The sequence below is a fragment of the Buteo buteo genome, chromosome 10 (assembly GCF_964188355.1).
Source record: "Buteo buteo chromosome 10, bButBut1.hap1.1, whole genome shotgun sequence".
NCBI lineage: Eukaryota > Metazoa > Chordata > Aves > Accipitriformes > Accipitridae > Buteo > Buteo buteo.
The window spans coordinates 9,949,666-9,973,047 of NC_134180.1; the positions used below are offsets into that span (position 1 = coordinate 9,949,666).

General features: G+C 51.2%; 1 protein-coding gene across 7 annotated transcripts; it reads left to right on the forward strand.

The window, feature by feature from the left end:
- Positions 1 to 271: 271 nt before the first annotated feature.
- LOC142035904 (ADAMTS-like protein 2) lies at positions 272 to 22,652 on the forward strand. Of its 7 annotated transcripts, none has more exons than XR_012651988.1 (18): positions 272 to 526; positions 7,299 to 7,436; positions 9,686 to 9,761; positions 10,281 to 10,383; positions 11,335 to 11,480; positions 12,228 to 12,351; positions 13,634 to 13,714; positions 14,155 to 14,330; positions 14,608 to 15,028; positions 15,636 to 16,056; positions 16,897 to 17,003; positions 17,191 to 17,320; positions 17,683 to 17,896; positions 18,528 to 18,683; positions 19,075 to 19,245; positions 21,007 to 21,183; positions 21,867 to 22,006; positions 22,126 to 22,652. XR_012651988.1 is itself a non-coding variant. In XM_075038552.1 (18 exons), exons 1-18 carry the CDS (start codon positions 336 to 338, stop codon positions 22,242 to 22,244), a joined length of 3,096 nt encoding a protein of 1,031 aa, XP_074894653.1. In that variant the 5' UTR covers positions 273 to 335; the 3' UTR covers positions 22,245 to 22,652. The 7 variants fall into 7 exon arrangements, 5 of the variants coding, with proteins under 5 accessions (XP_074894653.1, XP_074894654.1, XP_074894655.1 ...); XM_075038552.1 differs by having other exon boundaries at positions 273 to 526; positions 21,862 to 22,006; XM_075038553.1 differs by having other exon boundaries at positions 273 to 526; positions 17,194 to 17,320; positions 21,862 to 22,006.
- The last annotated feature ends 730 nt before the right edge of the window (positions 22,653 to 23,382 follow it).

Genomic DNA, 23,382 nt, shown 5'->3' on the forward strand with positions numbered 1-23,382 from the left:
AGCAGGCACCGCTCGTCGCGTCACGCCGCTGCCCAGGGACGCTGCGAACGAGCTCCAAAAAGCGGCGAGAGACAGTCACGAAGGGCCGGGCGCTGGGACCGGCGGCGGGCAGGGCGGTACGAGGGGGCAGGCTCAGGCTGCCCGCCCCCCCCCCTCCTGCCCCACAGCTCGCAGGCGGGACGCTGGGGCCGAGCCCCGGGGCGGCGGGGCCTGAGGAGCGCCCGGCCCCCCCACCCCCAGCACAACCCAGCCCAGCCCCATCCCCCGCCGAGCGGCCGCGCCGCGGGTCGCCGCCCGCCACCCGGCAGGTTGTAAAGTCATTAACTCCCTCAGCCATGCCGGCCCGCGCTCCGGCGGCGGCTGCTCCTGCTACCGCCGCTGGTGGGCCGCCTCGCCGCCTCCTCCGCGGCGGCTGCAGCAGCAGCAGCAGCGCGGCATGGCCGCCGCTCCCCGCCGCCGCCTCCGCTTCTTCCTCCTCCTCTTCCTCCTCCTTCTCCTCAGCGCCGCCGCCCCCCTCGGCGCTAAGGTAAGCGGCGGCGGGTGGGCTCGCGGCGGCGGAGCCTTCCCTCTCTCCTTCCTTCCTTCCCTCCCGCCCTCCCCTCAGGGAGCCGCGGCCAGGAGGGGCGCTCCGAGCTGGCGGGCCGGTCCTGGCCGCTGCGGGCCTGCGCGGGGCAGGGGTAGGGAGCGGGTGGTCGCCTCGGGGCGGCGGCGGCCCCTCGCCCATCCCCGCGGGTTTGTGGTTCTTGCAGGGTATAGCCTGGACCCCGCTGCCCTCCCTCAGTCTTGAGGTGCTTGAAAAGGGGGTTTTGTCATGTCTCTCCCCCCCCCCCCCGATTTACCCCGAGGACCAGACACTTTGCCCACCCCCCAGCCGCCTGGCACCAACAAAAGGCCGGCGGGGGGGTGGTGGCGTGGACGCCTGAGGAGGTTTCCCAGCATCACCAGAAGGACCGTGGGGGAGCAGGGCCTTTCCCTGGTTGGGGGTTTGCCCGAGGCTGCCCCCCACGTTCATCCCTAGCAGAGGGTTGACTCCAGTTTAGGGCTGAAAACGAACCGATTTTCCTCTTCCCTCTCCCTCCCACCACCCCAGGCACGGGTTTAGGCAGCTGCTTTCTCCGCTAACTGTGGGGTGCACGTCTGGGCATCGAAGCCCCACACTCCCCTCATCTCTGCTCTCCTCCACAAAGGACCTCCTCAGCCTGGCCCTCCTCGTGGCACTTGTTTCACAGCAGCACTGAAACCCCTCTGCCAGTCCCCTTCTCCTTCCCAAGGCCTAGCCTGGGACAATCACCCCCATTATTGCAGCAGGGGAGGCAGAAATACCGGCTTCACAGGGCTCCGGCTGTGCCTCTGCCTTCATGGGTCACTGCGTGCATTGTGGCTCGGCGCGCCCGTTTCACTGAGGGGAACCTGGCTGGATTTCTTTGCTGCTAAAGGGATTCTGCTCTTGCTAAAGGAAGAGGGTTTTGGGTTGTGTTTCCCACCCTACGCGCACCTCAGACTTCCATGGCTGGGGTGAAGCAATCTCACCAGAGCTATCTTAAACACAGAGAAGACCAGACACCACAGCTTTACTGCAGATAACCCAGGTTTGAGGAGCAGTAGCATCTCCTGTGCTGGGGTTGTCTTAATTTTAAAGCTGAAGTGTCTCAGTTCCACTTTTCTTTTTACCTTCACACACATCCACTGCCTGTTCTGTTTATCGCTTAACTGCAGGGTTAAGTTAGAGAGAAGCTTCAGGCAGAGCAAGCTGGGTCAAGCGAAAGAGATGTGAAGTCCTTCCTTTAGGACTGACCTGGATGGAATCCTCCATCAACATGTGTACACAAGCCTTGGCCACTCATGCTTCTCCCTGCCCCAGGCAGCTGTGTTTGTATAGCACCTAAGATGAGGGCATCTGGGGCTGGGAGCCCTCCCCAGGACAAATGCACACCAGCGCTGTTGCCAGGTCTGCCCCGAGGACTCTTACTCCAGGAGATCCCCACAGAGCACTCTGATCAAGGACTGCGTGGTGTGAGTTGGCCTGGCAGACGTGGTTGCTAGTATTGATTGCTGTCTCTGCTGCAAGGCAGTGCACAAAATGGTCATTAGGGGATTAACTTCCAGTTCTTCTTGCTGTCCCGTTTTCTATGTATAACATGGTTATACAAAGAGTGTCACAGAAAGCCTCAGTCTGTAGACAGGGTAAGCATATTCCTTCCTGCATGGGGCTAACTGCATTCAATGTCTGTGAAAAACCTGATGATAGAGATGCCTCTCATGCACACTGCCTGTTATTCCCTTCTTCCCCTTCACAGATTTCCATCCTTTCTACCGGCTTGCCCCAGAATAATTGCTTTAATATCCCCCTAGAAGGGAATGACCTAACTGACTTGGATCAAGTATTTCGTAATGACGTACAGCACTTGCCTGTGAACTTTCTGTCATGGCAGGATTACAAACAGTGCTTGATAGTTCTCCACTGGCTTCTGTTCACTGGTTTTCTAATCTGCTTCTCATCTGCGCCTTATTATATGTCCAGATTTCTGTTACTTATCTGCTGCAGTATCACGTCTTTAGCAAGCTACCATTTTTACCCGGATTAGTGTTCTTCCTGATCCTGTAAAAATTATTCTGCATTGCTCATTTTACCTCAGGATACCTTCCCCTCATGGAAAACTCCTTCTCAAATACTGTTTCAACTTTTCTAAGGAAAATTTGGTTTTGTGTCCGCTTCCAACATTGAATCTCTCATACAAACTGTCTAGTCTCTCCAAATAGGATAGAATAATGACAGGATGAGAAATAGCTTTACACAAACACCAATTCTTTTGTTAAACATCAAGGCATAATTGCAAATGCTATTGTGTTTTTTTCAGGGCTGTGGTAGAGTCTGTCACCACAGCTTTAGTCAGAGAATGACATGGGGAACCCAAACCAGGGGAGTTGAACAAGATCATTCATTTCCAGATAATAATCTGACATCCATTCCAGGCATTGAGACATCTGAAGCTATTTAGTATTTCAGTTAAGTAGTGTGGTTTGCTGTAGAGAGAAGCCCTTAAGTAAAGGGATCGTGGAAATTTTTGGTAGAGGACATGCAGTTAATGGCCTCAGAAAAGGTCTGTGAAGAATTTATTTCATTTTCAGCTGCTGTTTCTAGCAGTCTTATAAGCTCAGACAGGGTTGAGCAGAACAGTTTACGACAGCTACTGTGCCCTTCAGTGGTGGGCCAGCCCTTAAGGCATGCTGGGCTGCAACAGAGAGCCTGCCCCCCCTCCAAGCTCCTCTATTAAGGGAACTAGACAGGCATGTTTGTGGTCTCTCTTCCCAGACAGCTTTTTTCCAGGACCCAGGCTCTAATGAATCTCAAGATTAGGCACAACAATAAGCAACCCAGGAGACTGGGCCACCGGCAGGGTAATTGCAGTTACTCCCAGGTTTCTGGGAAGCCCAGCGTTGCTCAGAGCTGATCCAGGGCATGACAGAGAGTCAGCAGAGAATTTATTTTATCCCTTTCAGCTCTTCAGAAAGACTGCCTGGAAATCTGATAGGATGTCAATCCAGGCCCACCCGTCTTTGCAGGGCTGAAGCATTTTGTTTGTGGCAGCCTTTGTTTGGCAGAGGGAAGCGGGGAAGCAGCTGCTGGGTTTTCGGTTAGACAGAAAAAGCTTTCAGTGATGCTGGCTTAGAGACTGATGTTTCTGTCATTGATATTGGCAAATCCGGAGACAGATATTTTATCCCGAAAAAGTTCCCTGCAGGTTGGGGTTCAAAGCTCTGCCGCCGCCGCCCCCCCCCCCCCCCCAAGAAGGGGACAGGAGGACAGCCCTCACCTATCCAGTGGCATGGCCTCCAGTATAGGTGCAGAGGCACAGAAATAACTTGGCTAGCCTCAGAGAGGAAGAACTGGAGCTATATAATGACCCCATGCCAAGCCACAAACACCTCCAGGGAAATTCTTGTGGAGAACACCTGTCTGAACTGGAATGTGGTCAATATTTTCTACAGATGTAAATTCTAGGCCTGATATTTCTCATCACCTAAGGAATTGTAACAGACCATCTTGGCTTCTTTAGCCAGAGCCCTCACCCAAGCCCAGGCAGAGCCAGCCTTATAAAGGCTGCACCTATGCGCATCTCCTGCTCTGGCGTTTCTAGCCTGCTCTGTTTCTGCAATTCTACAGCAGAGTGCAAGTTAGAGCAGCTCCAGCATCTCCTATAACCAGAAGAGTGCGAAAGAGTTGTTGTAGAGCCCCTTTGTTTTCTCCTTCTGCAAGGAAGAGGCGGGAGGGGATTCACTCGGCCAAAAGGTAACTTGGGATTTGCTGAGGGGCTTGGGAAACTAAAGCTAGGAGCTAATCTAATCTGGAGCCTGTCCCACAGCCCTTAATTTATTATCTGGAAATTTGGAAAATGCAAGTATCTCTAATTAAAAACAAGAACCGTTTGTGTGTCATGGTTAATGCAGATTTATTTCTGACAATATAATAAATTCAGCACAGATTGGAAACAGCTGCCCCAGCTCTCAGTACCTGAAGTTCCCCCTCCATGTCACCAGGCCTAGGACTCAGATGCAGTCATGCCATAAGTCTCACTGGCCAAGGGGACAGCTCAGCATTGTTCTTGCTTACACAAGGAAATAAGCACTCCTAGGCAAGGACTGGCAAGGGAGCTTGGTCATGGAAAACCTGAGAGCCAAATCAATCTACTTAAAAAGTGATTGATTCCTCCAGTGCAGAGAGGAAGCAGGAACAGGGCTTATGGATATAGGAGAACAAATTTTATTTAAAAAAAAAAAAAAAAGGCTCTTTGACTAGCATTCTTCAATAAATCTTCATTTGGGCTCCTGTCATTCCTGAAAGTTGCAGTGCAGAGAGAAACGTATCCTATTCTAACCGTAGAAAGAGGTGCACAAAGGCAGAGATGCTGATCTTTCCCAAACCTCAGCTCTGCCACCACATGCCAAGTCTCCTTGCATCCAGGCAAAACACCCAACAGCAGTAACCTTGAAAAGGAGCCTGCAACTTTCCACCACTCCAAATACACAAAATCTTTTTCATATCCAGGGGTAGGTCAGTAGAACAGGCTATTTTACTTCCCTTCGCTCATTTCCCTTCTGTCCCATCTCACCTATTTGGATTGTAAGATCTCTGGAGCAGGACTATCTTGTAGGTTACAGCTAACAGGTTTTTATTGCCACCTGGGGAAAAGCTATTTAAATATTGCAGCTTTTGGACAACATGCTTTCCCTCCAGGCAGTCCATGCGCCTCATATAACTACTCAGTGAAGTGGTAGGACACCAGCTTTGATTATTACCTCAGCTATGGGAGAATCTGTATTGCGCTGAGCTCTCCGCACAGACACCAGATAAATCATTGGCATTCTCCTTCCTGGAAGTTGTGAAGAGCTCTTCCACCACAGGCCTTGAGATGCTTATCACAGAGAAGCATAGAAGGGGTCAGGGAAAGATTTTAGCTGAACATACCTTACAATAAGAGACCTTTGGTTTCTTTCCTTTGTAAATGTGGAAGCTACGTAGTCAGCATTTCCATTTACAGTCTGCTAATGTACAGTCAGACAAGAATTCTCGTAGGAAATAGGTTGAGATGATCATTTGGAAGAAGAGAAAAAGGTATTTTTGAAAACGTGTCTGTTTCTTTTAAATTTTGGTTTTCTCTTGAGCAACTCAGCTGCTGGCCACAGCATTTGGTCCCTGTCAGGCAAGTCAGCTCCAACCAGAACATCTAAGTACAGCAAAGAGTTTTGTTGTGTTGTTTTTGAAATCAACTATTGTAATCACTAGAGAGTAAAGCATCAGGTAACGTGCTGCTTTTTTGCAGCAGAGTAGGTTACTTTCAACATGCTCTGGCTATCACCAAGAGGCAGCACTATGTGCATTTCAACAACACTAAATTACAACTTGAAAACATTTGCATAAAACCAGCTGCATCTCCTCTGCCCAGAGGATGTTCTGTTGGCAGACAGTCTAGAAACAACAAGTTTTCAAGCAGGAATTGCACTACAAGATGAAGAACACTTTGGCTTTATTACACCATGAAAGAGCATAAAGCCCAGAGATAGTCAACCAAAATGGTGAACAGAGCACATTTAGTGATGAGCAAACCCTGATGAGTTTTCTTTCACATCCATCAATTATGCATTGCAGACCAGTTCTTTGCAACAGGACTATCGGCCACTGCCACAAACCAGCAGGTTTTGCTAATAGTAGCACTGATACAACTTCCCTGAGCCCTTACTTTAACATATTTTACATGCACAGAAATTATTCATTTTCATCTACTAAGACTGAAACACCATCACCATTTTCAGCTGGATAAATCACTTCCAGTCACTGTCATGTGTTAAACTCATCGCTGCATTCAACACTACTCACAGCTGTATTTCAGTAAACAGCAAATTAGTTTCTGCACAGGCTAGTTTGCCAAAATCGCTAGGAGCTTTTAGACCATCAGACACTAAGCAGGAAAATATTGCAAGTCAAAAAAAACAACCCAGCTAAAACACAGAATCTCTTACCTGCTGGGAACTGGGGAGGCACAGCCAACAGCAGCCTGCTGCACTGACCACACTGGGGCCAAAAGACCTCAGGTTTGCCAAATTTAAAGGCTCAGCCCCAGCAAGGCATGCTGGGAGAGGGAGCAACCCTCCTCTGAGCATAGTGGGGTGCGTGGGGAGAGGGGACAACTGTAATTGCAGGAGGCTCTGGTTCTGAAGCACTCTTGGAAATTACTTTTGTGAGGGTTGGAGGGTGAGGAGCTTGGATCTGAGCTGACTTAGTCACAAAGAGAAGTTTATTCATTGCAATGCAGCTCCAGCGAGTGACAGATGCGTACCCGCAGCTTCCCTGCCAGCAGGCCTCCACACGGCCAAGCACCACAGCTCTTCCTCTTCTCTCCTGACTGCGCATCAGACCCAGGCGGGCAGTACGAGCTGTGATCTGCTGTTCTATCTGACCCGGCCTGGGGGTGATGCTGTGGGGTCAGGCTGCAGCTGGCGTTGCTGTCACACATGTCCAGCCTGACAGCCTTCCTCCGCATCGTGTCATGAGATCCCAGAGGCATCCTCCTTCCCATGCATAACTCAGTCTTGGAGGGACAATATGAATTTTGAGATGTGTGAGCCCGGTGTGGCTCCATAGGGGCCTGATCCTGCCACACTTGTCCCAGTGCTGCCCATTTAGAAGGCATCCAGGTAACACGGTCCATGGGGGAGCTGATTTTGGAAGGCCCTTCTCTGCCTGAGGCAGTGAAGAGCCAGGTTCTCCAGCTAACCATGCTCTGTTTCTGTCAGGACAGTAGTGAGGCAGCAGATGGAGCTGGCCCCTGGGATGAAGAAGTCACCAAGTGGTGGGGAGAGTGGAGCTCCTGGTCCACCTGCTCCCGGTCCTGTGGGGGAGGCGTGATGTCCCGGGAGAGGCACTGCTTGCGACAGAGGTGAGTCATGTCCCAGCCTGAGTGCTTGGCCAGGTCTCCGGTGGCAGAGGGGAAATGGGGAGCCCCTGACCTGCATTTTGGGGCCAAACCTCCTGGATTTGCAGGGTCGGCCGTTCCCTCTTCTGTGGCCTCTCAGAAAGGAAGATGGCTGTTGCCTGTGGGGTAGGGGGTGAGCAGGTAGCAGTGGGGAGGGCTGACAAGGGAGAAGCACGCTACAGTGGGACAGGTGACAGGCCCCCTGAACACATCATGCACTCATCCTGGCTTGTCTGATGGGGAGCAAGGGATTGGTCCCCTTTTGGGGTCTGTGGGAGACTTGAAGATGGCAGGGTTGAGGGCTGGAGAAGGCTAGTTCTATTCCTCTTCCCCTTTCCTTCGCAAACCCTCGCTTACTGTGGCAGCTGTGACTAACCTAACCCTGATTTGTAGCCAGTTCCTGTGCTAAGGATGTGGGTACATATTCCCAGACATCGTATGGGGACGTGATTTACTCCTGGCAGCAGCCAGCTCAGCCACGTCTCAGCAATTTCCCCTCTTTATTCACTGCAGAGCTTGCAAGTTTTTTTCCCCTCTGTCATTTATCTGGCTGTCACCTGCCAGCATCTCCATTTGTCCCCTACAGCCACATTTGTCCCCTGCAGCTGCTACAGTCCTGGTATCAGTTGGGCTGGGTTTGTGGGAGTGGGGAGAGCTGGGGAGCTTCAGCTGCCTGAACTCCTGCTGTCCCCTCGGGGTCACCTTGCCACCAAGCCCTCCTCCTCCAGCACCTCACTAACCTGCTACTCCAGGCTCCTGAGATGTTAATGAGAGCTGGCATCCTGCAGCACAGCAAGCCCACGCGGGCTGCCCACCCCACACTCGGCCCCTTTCTCTTCTGCATGAATGCACTCCTGAGTGGAGGAAGCTCAAGTTAGGGCCCTCAACCCGCTCTCCCTCCTGCAGCAGAAAACTTTTTATGTGGGCTGGTTGGCAGCACGGTGAGGATCCAGTTGTGCTGCAGTACCTTTCTGGATCTGGATGTGGCCTCCCCACTAACTGGGCTTGCCAGTGTCTTTGCCACTGCTCCTCCTCCCCAGCATACCATGGCCATCATGGGAGAGCAATGAGAAACAGAGGGCAGGAGGGAACATAGGGCTGTCCCACACCCCAGGCAGCCAGAACAGCCCTTCTGCCCTTTGCCTGCTGCCAGAAGAGAGATTTTTCTCTCCATTTGACATCTGCTCTATCCTTGACTCCACAGCTGGGGAGGAGAGGCCTTTGCTGTGGCATTCTACTCCAGGGATCAAGTCTGAATTTAAAAAAAAAAAGCCCAACATCATAAAATCCAGCCAAAAGGTTTCTGCAGCTTTAAGGAGAATGGCTTAAGTGTGAGCCAGGTATGCCCATGAAACAATTTCTGCCCAAGTCTGCAGGCAGCCTCTGCTTCAGCTTAAAGAGATGGCAGTTTTCAAGCTTTTTGGTGCAAATTTAGGCTTTATGTACATCATGTAAAGCATTGCTCTAGAGGGACAGCTGCAGTACTTCTAGCCAGTCCAGCTTGAACATGCCTACAAGATTCTTCATTACACAGTGCATCCTAAGTTCCCAGTGCCATTAACACAGTGTCTGCTGCTGATCTTTACACGGACCACATTGCCTTAATCTGTGGTCTTGGCCATTCTCCATACATCTTCCCAGCTTTCAAGAATTTTTTCACCCTTGCATCAGTCAAGGACTCCAGTATTCCCTGGGTAACTCCTGCTGGCCAGAGCTAAAGCATCAAGTGTTAAGAAATTCCCGTCGTTTTAGTCCATCATCTGCACGAAGCCTTTCCTGCTAATCTTTTAAGGTGGCCAGTCCCCCTGAGAGGTGCCATCTCTATGCCTACTGCACAGTGAATCCTGAAATCAAATCACCTGGTCACTGCAAATCCTAGGTGCTTCCATGGGAGCGATGGATCACCAGGGTCTATTGTCCTTTTGTCACATCAACCCTTTTGGAGCTCAGAGGTTAAGGGACACAGGGGTGGTGATACTGCAGTTGCTCCCCATCTGCTCAACCTGCCCCAAACAAGAGCAGACTAAAATCACTGTCCACCTAAAAGCACTGAAAATGTGTTTTAGAGATGTCGGCTAGTCTAGGTCCAGTAAGCTTTGCTCTGATACAATGCTTGCCTTGCTTCTCCCCCTTAAGTCAGGCCTGACTTCTCTATCATCCTCAATACCTTAGTACTTCACGGACCTCCAGTTCATTTTCTTTCTCCTTTGCAGGCTTCAGATGCCCCAGGGAACAAATAGCACCATGTGCGCTGGTCAAGCCAAGCACTACCAACTGTGCCAGCAGCAGGTGAGAACAACTTCCAGTACTGACTGGTCCTTACTGGGGCATGTGGGACTGAGGGGAGGGGGAATCACAATTGGAGCTGCAAGAGCACCAACACTCAAGGGTGTGACTGGTCCGTCAGAGGAGTGCAGACGAGGGGTACGATACACTCCTAGAGTGGTTGACGGTGGTTGCCTTTGAGGATGTGGGAGGTGGTCTCTACTCTCTGGGACTGGGAGGTGGGGGAAAAGGATATAAAAACGTATTTGTTGTGGGGTGGGAGGAGGGACGAAGTTTTTCCAGTATGTTTTTCCCTTTGCTGGAAGTAATTTTTGCAAGACTGTTAAATACAGCTCTTTGAGGGACCCTTGGCAATGGAGGCCTGGCCTTTCTGCCTGTATTACGGCACCTCAGAGTCCATCACTGATTCCTTCCAGGGTGGACAGGGCATTTTCATCCTGCAAGGATGCAGCAGGGACAAGCAGGTGTCACAACCATGGCTGTAACATAGGGAGCTTTTGATCACATTTATTCCCTCCATAGCCCTGCCCAGCCAACACAGCAAGCTTCAAACAGCAGCAGTGCTCCAGTTTCAATGCCAAAGCCTTTGGGAAGCGCTACTACCACTGGATGCCCCTCTATCCAGGTGGGTTTTCACAGCTTCACACAAAGGATCAGGGTGAGAAAACACCCACAGGAACTTCTCAGACACAGAAGGGGAAGGTCCCAGGGGACGAGGGATGGATGCTCCTGGCTGGTCTGGAAGTGGTCCCCTATCCTCCCTGCTTTGGAGAAATCATTCCCTGTCTCTTCACAGAAACGCTCCAGCCAGCCAGGCCTCCTCTCTCACCACATTGCTCCTGTTTTGGATCCTACATCAGCAAGCACTGGTGGGCAGACAGGACACAGGCTTCTCTGAGTTGTCTTGGCTAACCAGCAGTCATCTTGGCAGAGTGGGTGTTCACGCTCTTTGTGCCTTCTACCATTTTGGCTGCCTCTGTCACCCAGCATGCTTCCCACTGGGGTGGTGGTGGGTTGTTCTGAACAGGATACCCATCCGTTCCCTGCACAGGCGAGACAGATTGCTTCACTTGAGTTCCCAGTTGTCCCTTGAGGCCAGATTGAGCTCACCTAAGATATTAACCTCTTTCCATTAGCTGCCAAGGGGACATAGAACACCTGCACCTCTAGCTTCAGTTGCTCAGCTGAATGGGGTGTAGCTGGCCACAGCCCCACACATTCAGTACCCCTCTTGCAGGTCTTGCTCGCTCTGGTGTATTTATGTGTGGCCTGGGATCTGCTGATGCAGATTCCCATGGCTGGCACAGGGGATGTCACCACAAAGGGGAGAGGGTATGGCAAGGAAGAGGGTTTGCCAGCAGGAAGTATTTCTGCTAGGCATGGTCTCCAGCTGCAGCCTCATACCATGACCCATTTGCTACTACAAAATCTGTAGCCTTGGGGTCTCATCTCAAGCAGCAAGAACATCCAAGGTGACATCAAACCATCAGTATGGATAAGAGGAAAGTCCCCTTCCTCACTGCCCATCTCTGAGCACCTTGACCTGCCTGGTGACTTTCTGCCTCCGTCCCTTCAGATGACTACACCAGTATCTCCAACAAGCCATGTGACCTCCAATGCACCACCCGGAGTGGAGAGAGGCAGCTGATGGCCCGAGCACAGGATGGTACCTCCTGCAAGGATAGGACCTATCAAGGGGTCTGCATCAATGGGAAGTGTGAGGTGAGGCTCTGGGAGGAAGTAGTACAGAAATTGGGAGTGTAAGTGCATGACTGGACCTCCTGGTCATTGCAAGGCCAGGGGTTCCACCAGGGAATTGAAACCAAGGCCTGGCACGGAGTAATTACATTCTCTCTTGAGTGCCTGTGGGCTAGAGGAGAGCAGAGAGGTTCACACAAAGGGAATTATATACATCCACATGTGCCCACTGAGTGACAGCACTTTACTTCCAGCACAGAGAAGACTAGAATTGCAGGTTTGTTTACATAGTCATCCAATTAAAAAAAAAAAAAATTAAAAAATCTTCCTTTTGATTTTTCACCTCATGCAGCAAGGATGAAGGGTGGTTGTATATAGTGTTACAGAGAGGTGCCTTACAACCTCAGAAAGGCCTGCCCTTGATGCAACATCTGGAGAGTGATGTTGTATGTCATTATTTCAGTGAGAAGGATTGGCCTAAATACAAAGACAGAAGGAACCAAAACAGCTTACCCGAGCCTTACTCCATTCACCTACACACACAAGCCCCTGCCTCAGGTTCAGGAGCACAATGTAGATGGTCACAAGTTACACAGGTGAATTTCTGCTGCTGTTGGAGTCATTCATTACTCCACTCCAAGCAAACCTACATTCCCCCCGACCCCTGCTGAGAACCTCACCAAAAAGGCGTGATCGCATTTCCTTGAAAAGACCCTGACCTGTGGAGATAAGCAGGCCCCAGGAAACCCACTCTTGTATTCTTCTTTGCAGCCAGTTGGGTGCGATGGGAGCCTGTACTCACCCCGGACGATGGACAGATGCAGGGTGTGTGGAGGGGACGGCAGCACTTGCCACCGTGTCTCGGGCAGCTTCCGAAAGGCAATCTCACAGATAGGTACTCCCTGCTACCACAGTCCAGAGACTTCACCTGCTACTTCTTACCACCAACTGGCATGAAGGGTGACTGGCTTGAATGTGGGTAGGAGTTTCCCAGCTGCTTGGTGGAAAGAGCTGAAGAGTGCCACCCCTCTTTAAATGCCTGTATCTTGTCCTTTTCACCTAATCATCAGAGGAGATTGGTTTGATGTGCTGTATATCAAAAGCTGTATATTAGGCTGGTAAGGTTTCTCTTCACCTCTTTACAATAGGAAGCAGCTGGGGATCTATTTGTTCCTATTGATTTTGGCATCTTGCCCACCTCAGATAATGTGAAGAGATCAATGAATCTTCTTTTATTTGTGCTATGTGTTCATTTGAAACTTAAGCTCCTACAATGAGGATCACAGCATTTGTTTCAGCCTGCACTGGGTCTGCTGCTTTCCCCAGTCCTATGGCTGGCACAGCTGAGGGACAGTCCCTCTGAAACTGGGCTGAGATTCATCCATTGCAACCTCATGGCCCATTCCTCTACCCACAGAAGGAATAGACTGTGGTATGCTCATTAATAATTAATTAACTGTGTTTCAAGGATGTTTTGGAACATCATTTCACACTGTTGTTGTTTCACTAGCCTGCCTCGCTCTCTACAGACACCAGACTAGAAAAGCACTCCGGCCTCTTTCCAGAGCAGGGGTAATGGTGCTAACCCTTCTAGCAGTACAGGTACAGTTTTGGCCTCCCATTACAGTCCTCATAAAAATCTTACAGAACGGACAAGACCTGCATTTCTAGCAGGAAAGACAAGCTGCCAAACCACACAACTTTAAAGGGGAGGAAATAAGAAGGCTCTTAAAGGTCAATTTTTATGCTACTCCCGAGACAAATTCTGTTGAGTCAGGAGCTGAGGGGACCTGTGGTCTTTTCTATCCTCTGTTCAGCATCAGCCCTGATCACTAGTAAGCTTTTTCTGTGCTCTTGCCAGAAAGAGCTTGAGAGGACATTCATCCACACACCTAAAGCCAGGCTGTTATACTTGTGCAGTTCCTTCCTGATGCCAAACTCAGCAGTGCTCAGACTGAGCCTGAGAGACCTGTAATGGTGATCTGTAATGGGACTTCGGAGAGGAGCTGGGATTAGAGCTCACAGACTGGTGCAACATGCATTTATGTCCTTAGTGTCCTGCCCCTGAAGCGCAGCGCTGCCCTCCTATATACATACTTGTCCAACAAGCTGCTTTTCCTACCCAGACCTTTTTATTCTGTCCTCAGGGTTTCCTCACCCTCTGTTCTGTTCCTCAGGTTATGTGTTCATCACCAACATCCCTGCCGGTGCCACGGACATCCTCATCATTGAGCGCAGGAAAACAGAAAACATCCTAGGTAAGCAGAGGAGCCGGATGGATGTGGAGATCCCAGTTCAGCTGCCTGGGAGGAGGGCTCTGTGCACTCCCATCTGTGCTGCGAGAGAGCTATCTGTGAGCGTTTCCTCCAGGCTAGCACAGGGGCACTTCATCTCTCCATAAGCCAAGGCTACTGCATCTCCAGCAGCTAGCAGCAGGAGGGACCTGTGGAAACTAAGCTCACTATGGGCGGTCGCTGTTGTGAAGACATTTGTGCTCTTGTTGGAGAGGGAAATGAAAGCAGCAGGCGTCGAACACCGCTGATCTGACCTGATGCAGAGAATGAATGCTGGAGGGCCTGCGGTTCTTTTTCTATCAGGCTTTTTTCAGTCACGAGCTCTTTACTCTCCTCAGTGCCAGTGCAGCCTCAGTGTTCTGCACAGAGTATAACATTTATCCCTTTTCTCTCTCTCTTTGAAGCACTCGCAGATGAATCCGGGCATTTCTTCTTCAACGGCAACTCTGCCATTGACAACCCCCAGAACTTCAGGGTAGCTGGCACGATCTTCAAGTACCGGAGGCCCTCGAGCCTGAACTCAGATGGGCTGGAGTATATCATAGCTCATGGGCCCACTAACCAGTCTCTGAATGCCATGGTATGTGAGGAGCTAGTTTTAGGCTTCCCTGTCTTGCCTGTCCCAAAATTGTAAACCTCCCTCAGACAAAGGGAATATTAACCTGGTTCCCAAGCCAAACCTGAGTGTGTAGGTGGCTGAGGAAGCCAGATGCTGTCTTAGGACGTTTCCTCAGGTTTATGAGGATGCTGTCTTCTCTTAACATCCATCACAAAATGGATGTGGCTAGAAAAGGTCTCTGGGAAATATATGTCCTTAAAATGAAAAGGGTTTTGTTTTCTTTCTCTGTTTCCTCCAGTACTATAACTTTAATGGGAAAATGCCACACATAACTTATGACTACACTGTACCACGGATACCACCTCTACAAACTGCAGCCCCTGTTGTAGACAGACCTCTGTATCATCACCTACCAGAGACCAGCCAGAACCATCCCATTCCAGCCAACTCCAGAGCTGCCCAGGACTTCAATGCCACGTGGCTCTCCCTGTCACCACATGACACCAGTGAACAGCTTCCTCTAAGAGAAGGGCATGAAGATTTAGGTTTTGGCCACCCACACTTCTTCCAAACCAACTCCACCAGTCAGACTCAGGACTGGGGCTGGGAACAAGGTGAAGAGAAGGAGAAGTATGACTACCAGATAAGACAGGTCTACCATGCAAACACAGGAGAGGAAGAGGATGAGGAAGCAGCAGCAGTTGGAGAAACAGAGTTGGGTTGGTTGCTTTGTTTTTCCTTCTCTCTCATTTTGTTCGTTGAAAGTGGACATCCCACATCGGTTTTCTTGAAATCTAAGGTGGCTTTACCGTCAGGGCGGACAGGAGGGAATGCTGATTAATAGTAGGGTGGAGACTGTGAAGAAGCAGCACGGGCCAGTAGCTCTGTAAGGGCAGGGGAGCTGGGAGAGGGTGGCCACGATACAGATCAGGCAGTGCCCTCTCAGGCAGGGCAGTCCCACGGCACCTGAGCTTGGCAAGCAGGGTAGTGAAGGCAACAGTCCAGTGATCATCAACTGAAAGCAAGGTGACATGTCAAATCTGAGGTCCATCTGGGAAAGCCAAACAACAATTCAGGAACAAAGTACACCTGCGACATTGCTCAGGCCAGGACTGAAGGCCCAGGCCTGAGCTTAAATGGAGCTCCAGAGCAATGGGCAGAGAGTGTGCATGAGGTTGGTCAGGGCAATTAAGGCCTGTTGGTGCACCCTGGTGGCAATTTATGATTCTGAGGCCAAATACTGAATGGGTTTTGCCTTGTTAAATACCACACGCTGAAGTATAAGCCATCTAATATATTTAAAGCATCCCTGTATTTTTCTTCCAGCTCTCAGGTTCAATCAAATTTCCATCAGCACAGCTGTACCCTACAGCATGAGGAGATCCGAGCTCTCGGAGAACAGCCGCATAGCACCCTCCAGGCTTCGTCTCTTCAGGCGACTGTGTCACCGAGACCCGCACAACACTGCCTTCTGTAGGGAGTTGCAGCACCTGGCAGCCAGGCTGGCCCCAAGGAACTCCACGGCAGGGCTATGGACCGAGACAGCTGCCCGGTGGCCACAGGGCCTCCACAAAGCGTTGGCCCATAAGAACTCACTGGAGGACTTGAAGGTGGAGACTTTTGCTGGGAGTCAGGGCGAAGCGGCCAACTACAGCATGATGGCATCTGTGGAGAGCCCTCTGCTAGGTGCCGGCCCAACTGTGGACATCAGCCAGGCAGAGCCTCTGCAAGCCCCTGGCACTGAAAGGTGGCACTTGATTTCCTGGGCAAAACAGGAGCATGGTTATCTGGGGAGGGAGGGTCAAGCCAATCCTCTGGTAGTCTCACTGCTGTCCTCGATGTCCCTATTCACCAGTATCTATCCATGGCAGCTGCTGTAGATGCTTGACGAATGGTGTCCTCCAAAGACTGATTGTCACAGCTGGCCTGACATGGAGCTCCCAGAACATATTTCAGGTCCGCCTGCCTCTAAGGGATCCATTTAAATGGGTGCTGAAGGACCTGCAAGGCCAACACTGATGTGATTGTAAAGAAGGCCAGGAGTCTATAGCATGTCACATACACACATTTACCACCACATCATGGCCCTTCTGTCCCATTCCTCTGGGCACATAAGCTTCTGTAACTTCAGTAAACATTTGGCAGGAGACTGAGGGCCAACTTTTAAACATTACTGGCAAGCCACATGTGAACTCTCCCCACCACATTATATGATGCTAAGAGGGACCTTGTTTGAGCTCCCCTTTCCAACTTAACATCATACCTCTCGAGGTGATAGCACGACTGAAGCTGGGGGCACCCGCATGGTCGAAAGACCATAATATACAGAAGACTCACTGTGAATGATGCCTCCTCTCAGAGGGATGTTGATCCACAGCTATCCACAACCTTGCTAGTTGAATTCAGAAGGTGGATCAAGGCTTTACACTCTCTGTTCATCAGTGGTCCATCTTGCCCAAGGTGGGGGAGATGGAGAGCAGAAACACTGGGTTTCTTCCCATCTTCAAAGACAGCAAGGAGGAATTTCACTATTTTATGTTTAGAGCAATTTTTCATTTTTAGCTCACGCCACCTCCTTTTTCCACAGCAATGAGTTTGATGTAAGCCCCATGGGCCATGATGACATCAGCTTGGCTGACATGTATCGGTGGAAAGTCTCAGCTTATGCCCCCTGCAGCTCCACATGCACTTCAGGTAGGTTTGGCTTCAAGTGCCTGATGATACGAGGTCCTTTTTTGGCTGCTGATGGAGAGAATACTGGTATTTTTTAGAATGGCAGGTAGAGTTTCAGATGCAGTGAGCACTCCAGTAATTTAATCATGGTGGGAGGAGGCTTTTGGATCTGATGGAGCCTGACCAAGAGACGGTCTTGATTGCCCAGCAGGTATCAGCACCTCATATGCTATGTGTGTCCGGTACGACGGAGTGGAAGTGGATGAAACTTACTGCGATGCCCTAATGCGACCAGAACCTACTCACGAATTTTGCACAGGGAGAGATTGCCAGCCTAGGTGAGTGGAAATGACATCAGCTGTCCACGGGGACAGCATACCTTGGTAAGGATCATTTTCTGCTCAAAGTAAACAGCCATTTTTGGGCTGGAAGATATGCTTAAGCAGCTAAGCCCTTGTATCCCCTCGTAAGCAAAAAGAGGGAAGGAATTTGCTATCCAAGTTGCCTGCTAAGGGCAAAGTTGGCTTTCAAGACCAGCATCGCTTTAACACAAGGCATATACGTGATGAGGAGATTCATAGCAGCAGCTACTGGGCGAGGGAGTCCCAGGCGTGCAGGCACTCCCCAGCCACCCTATGTCCCTTGTTCCCCTTACCTGGGTTTTCCTCTGTGCTTTCTCTCCTGGGGACTGCTCATGGAGGTGGGAGACCAGCCGGTGGAGTGAATGCTCCAGGACCTGTGGTGAGGGCTATCAGTACCGCACTGTGCGCTGCTGGAAGATGCTGGCTCCAGGCTTTGACAGCTCTGTTTACGATGATCTCTGTGAGTCAGCTGGGCTGGCCAGGCCAATGGAGAGGAAAGCCTGCAAGAACAAGGCCTGTGGACCCCAGTGGGAGCTCTCTGAGTGGTCCGAGGTAGGCAGCAGGGGAGCTTTGCTCCCAGAGGTAAGCAGCTGGGGCTGGGCTGGGGCCTGGAGGAAGGTGGCTGGCAGATGTTGGGTGCTGAGGAAGCCCCTGGCCAACTGCATCCTGGGGAAACAAATTGCCTTTACCCATAGGTCCCCTGTTCTGGCACTGCCCAGCAAACAAAGGCCATTGCAAAACATTTTTTTGAAGGTCACTTCTCAGGCAGGATGTTGACCAAACGAAAGACCTGTCAGCGAGAAGCTTTGCCTCCCTCTTCCAGAGGATCTAACTAAGGGTGAATGGGGAAACAGTAGCTTGGAGATACAGAGAAGTGAAAACCCAACTGAAATCCCTTAGATTGACTTTCTACAGCCTGCCTGAGACTGGGCCAGTGGCCCAGTGACTTTGACCAGCAGTCCAGGCATCAGCATCTTGGAGCATTGGAGCTCTAGGACCCAAAGTAAATAAGCAGCAGAGATAGAGACGGACCCACCTTTTTCTGTAACCTGCTGGGGCCCTTCCCCTCACACCTAGCGCAGCAGGGGGAAAACGGGAGGAGGCATAGCTGCCTCCCTCGCCTTTGCTTGTCCCCCTTGTTCTCTGCTGCTGAGCTCCGGAGCTGACTGTATGGTCATTGCAGTGTTTGGCCCGGTGCGGCACGCAGGGGACAATGAAGCGGGAGGTGCGCTGCTCGGTGGAAGCACCCCTCTGCGACGAGTCCCGGAAGCCCAGCAGTGAGAAGGTGTGCACAGGACCACCCTGCGACCGCCGCTGGACCGCTTCGGATTGGGGCCCGGTGAGTCCAGAGGGTCTGCTTCTCCTTGCACACAATGCTGGGGGTGCAGGGCTGTCGGGAGGGAGCAGGTGGGCAGTCATGCTACTGCTCTCTCGTGTCTTTCTTCTGGCAGAGGCTAAACTAAAGAAAGTAGAATAATCCATATTTTTGCCTCTCTGTGCTGTAAATTTTGGTTAGCTGTGAGGTGAGCTTAATTCAATAATCTGGGAAGCTCACAGCACCTGGAGGATGGAAGCCCCTGACCAGATGTACCCGTAAAGACCCTTGGGATCCAGTGCCACAGTCCCAGTGACAGGGCTAGGCTCTGGACTCAGGTCTCCTGGCATCACTGACCCTGACCCCTCCACTTTCCTGCTTTCTGATGTGTCTAAATGCCCTTTATTCCTCCAAGTGCTCAGGTTCATGTGGTGAGGGACGCATGAGCCGCTTCATCGCATGTCGCAACCTGGAGGGCAAGGTGATCTCCAACTCACAGTGTGACCCAGCCACCAAGCCCCTGGCTGTCCATCCGTGTGGAGACAAGAACTGCCCCGCACACTGGGTGGAGCAGGAGTGGGACCAGGTAAAGCCAAGCCCAGCCCTGTGTCCTCAGCCCTCCTTTCCACCCCATATTCCACAGGAGATGGTGGGAGCCTGGCTCCCTTGGCAGAACAAGGTTGTGTGCTGCAACCTCCAGCCATGGAGCTGTACCCTTATCCTAGTTCCTTTTCTAAAAGGAGAAGGAATAATGAATACCCCAGCTTGTCCGCGCCCATCCCCTGTAGACGACCCCAAAGTTTGTGGCGTTTGTTGCCTTCCCAGGGACTTCCATTGGAGGGCAGCAGTGTCCTAAGGAAATCCTCCTCCTCTCCTACCTCTGGCTGCCAGGTGGCAGTTGCAGACACCTCAGCAGAGCTCTTTGTCCAGAATGTGCACTCACCCCCCAAGATTTTGGTTCCACTACTAAAGAGAAAGCCACAACAAAACCAGCTTCATCTCTGTTAAATAATAGCCAGAGGTAAACCTGAACCAGAGCCCAGATCCCTGCCCTAGAAGTCACATCCAGGCCATGATTCTGTGCTTGCTTCATAACTTAAGAGTCCAGGAAACACAGTCCAGGTGCCCCATTCTACCAAACAATCACTTACCAGTCTACTTACTCCCCTTCTGTTGCTCAAGGCCTAGAGGCTTCAGGCTTCCCAGTACAAGCTGATGCAAATCCCAGAGCGCCCAGAAGAATGCATTGAGTCAGTTGTCAGGTTTGGGCTTTGTCTTTAAAGTCTTGAGCAAAATAGGGATTCACAAAGCACTAAGGCAGAAGATTTCTAGGGAACCAGAGAGGCAGCCAAGCCCCACCCACCCCAACCATAGCTAAACCTCTATTTTCATTTTACTACCCTTTATAGCTGTTGACTACATTCAGCTGAGTCTCCCTCCAGCACTGGTAACAAGCACAAACTGGTTAAACATGGGGACCCATGGCAGTCCCGTAACCCTCTCTTGCTCTGGCCTAGGGTGTGAGTCTCACACAATACTGCAGTGCAGTTTTTCAGCTCTGTCCAGGCTATTAAACTCACCTGAACTCTGAAAGACCAGCTGAGCTCCCCACCTTTGTCTGTGCCAGCTTCTTTGCCTTTGCTGTGTTCTCTCAGCTGATCAGCTCTTAAGTTCACAGGATGACTAAGGGCAAATGCAAGCCAGCTGTGCTGGCCCTGCCGTGGTGAAGAAGGGCACAAAGCAATGAAATCTCAAACTGGCAACTGTCTCCATAGGCATCAGAGAGCATAGCTGAGCTAGAATCAGATCCTGGCTCCTATGGCTTCTCTTGGCGGTGTTCTGAGAGAGTGAATCCCCCCAGCTAAGCCTGCATAGCTTTGGGCACAGCAGTACTTGTCCACGCAAATCACCTGCAGTGCACCAGTTTGGTCCCCTTGGGCCCACGCAGAGCTTGTCAGTACTCCAAGATGTAGGTTGCTACATGAATACGTTACATGGTTTTTGAGAACATAGATATACATAAAATAAGACAGAAACAGCTTTTTGTAGTCTTACCTTGACTGCTCCGGGTCCCTTGTGGTAGCTACTCTCCAGGCCAGCCAAGGTGAATTCGGCATTCCCAGTGCTAGTGCTAGCTAAACACTAATTACCAGCTTCTGTCCTCGCTCCCTAAGAAATTCAGCTCCTTTGCAGACACCCATTGCTCCTGTGACCTGGGCAGTACTACCTCCGTTAGACTGGTGTTAGCACAAGCATAACCTTGCTTCTGAGCAGGATGCCATCTTACTTGAAGCTCTAGAGCTGACGAGCATCATTTGTTACCTGGCTGTTATGTTCTCTTTCCCAGTGCGATGCCAGCTGTGGGCGAGGGATGAAGACCCGGGTCGTCTTGTGTGCAGGCCTGGAGAATGGTGTGTACAAGGAGTACCCTGAGAAGCGCTGTGAAGCCTCTCAGAAACCTGAGGAACAAGCTGCCTGTTTCAGGAGGCCATGTTCAACATGGTTCACTACCTCCTGGTCTCAGGTAGGGCTCGGGGTGGTGGTGAAGGGGGAGAGGAGGCCTCATAACCCTGGTTGGTGGAGCACAGCCTGCACTGAGGCATTCTAGCAGCCTGTTCTGCTGAGGGCTCTGTTAGGTCTGGATGGGACCATGAGCTTTGCTCTTCTGCAGACCAGGCAGCAGGTGGAGGGACTGACACATGCAAGCTGGAGAAAACCTTAGAGCATGTGGATTATTGCCTCAAGCAAGAGCATGCACCACACTGCAGGCATACAGGATGCAGCTGTGTCTCCTCCTCTGCCAGGAGTCAATATTCTGTGTTTCACTGCTTTCCCTTGATTTTAACTGGTGAGCGTTCAGGGAATGGGAGGACAAGGGAAGCTGGGCCTGGCTCACAGCAGCCATTTTCTCCATCGTCTATCACAGCATCAACCCTCAAAGCAAAAACAATTCCAGGTTGCATTAAAGAGATTAAAGCAAACTCCTCCCTTGCTCTGCCTCAACCCTGGCTCGGGGAGGCTCTCCTCCAGCAACAAAAGGGGAGCCTAAGTTTGAGATCAGTGTGGGATTTGACGCAAACCTCCTCAAGAACAGTCTCCACAGTAGGGACCAGGAGGCTTCATGGAAGAACAAACTTCGGAACTGTAGAAAAATAAAAGAAATGCCTCTCACAATCCCTTTCCTCTCTCTCAATCTCGACAGTGCAGCAAGACATGTGGTGCTGGTGTGCGACTCCGTGAGGTGAAGTGTTACCAGGGGGAAACGCTGGCTCAGGGCTGTGACCCCACTTCCAAACCAGAAGCCAGGCAGACATGCCAACTCCAGCCGTGTCCCACAGAGGCACCAGGTAAGTCTGGGAGGGCAGGGAGGGAGAGGAGCCCTTGGGAGCCCTTTGCTCTGTCCAGCTCTCTGCTGGGGAAGCACATCTGCTTTTTAACCCCTTCTGTGGGTGCTTCTGTTCCCCAGAAGAAGACTGTGAAGACAAAGCGACGGCCAACTGCGTGCTGGTGCTGAAGGTGAAGCTGTGCTCTCACTGGTACTACAGAAAGGCTTGCTGCCGGTCATGTCGGCTCAAGTCACCCTGACTGCTGCCAGGCTGTACTTCCCTTCCAAGTTCAGGGGCAAGAGCCCCCTTGAGCCAGACTTTACCACTTGAAGCCACCCCACTTGGCTTGGCTGAGGAGCCAGTCCCTGTAGACCAGCCTGCTCAGCGAGGAAGGATTCCTAGGACTTAGCCATCACGTTCCCTCTCCACCAAGAGGATTTTACACAAGACAAACCATCAGTTCCTAGAAAGCTACTGAGAAGTGAGTTGGGAAAGCCTGTCCCTGCTGTCATATCTCTGAAGATCTCTAGTTGGAGGTGGTGGGGCGCAGAGGCCAGCCCGCAGCAGGGCCCAGACGACTGCGGCCATATCTCTGGTCTGCCCTGCAGATTTTTCTACTACAAGGGTGATTTCCAAAACACACTGAAAAATCTTGTGTCACAATAAAGAGCTAAACTGTAAAACTGTGTTTCTGGGATGCATGTACCTAGGCCAGAGGCAAGGGAGGAAGAGGGATACAAGAGGAACAAAAACAAGGAGCAGGAAGGGTGGGGAGGAAAAATCCTTGCACTAGTACAGCTTCCAGGCAGCACCGGATAAACCCCATTTTGTGTTGCCTGCCAAAGAACAGAAACCACTCCTGTTTTGTATTTCAAAGTCCTTGTTTATTTCTGACATTGAATTTGGACCCATAGCTGAGCAACAAAGAGAATAATAACAGGAGGAATTTGAAGTGGAAAAAATCAGATCCCTGCCCCTACCCTGTCCTGTTCTCCACTGTCCCCAAAAACCTTCTAACTCACAGTTGCATCTCCCATGTCTCCAGCCTTTTCAGACTCACCCGTTCTCTGTAGCCGTGCCAGACCCAGGGTGTTGTGTTGGCTGTGAGGCTAACCCTCATCTTGGCCATCCAGCTACTCTGCAACTGCCTTGCCAGCCTTGGCACCTCATTAGCAGGTGACAGGTCACGCTTAATTTGCATGTAATGAAGATGATGATGCGGTTGCCTTCCTTTCACCAGAAGGGTGACCCACAAAAGCCCCCTGTGTTATTCCCACTCTCCAGAGGTCACGGCCTGGCACGTGCTGCCAGTGCGGTGGGAGGCCTTGCTGCATGCCAAGAGGTAGAGTTGGATGCCGGGAGCTGCTGTGCCCATGAGCTGGCAGGGCCGTCCGGCA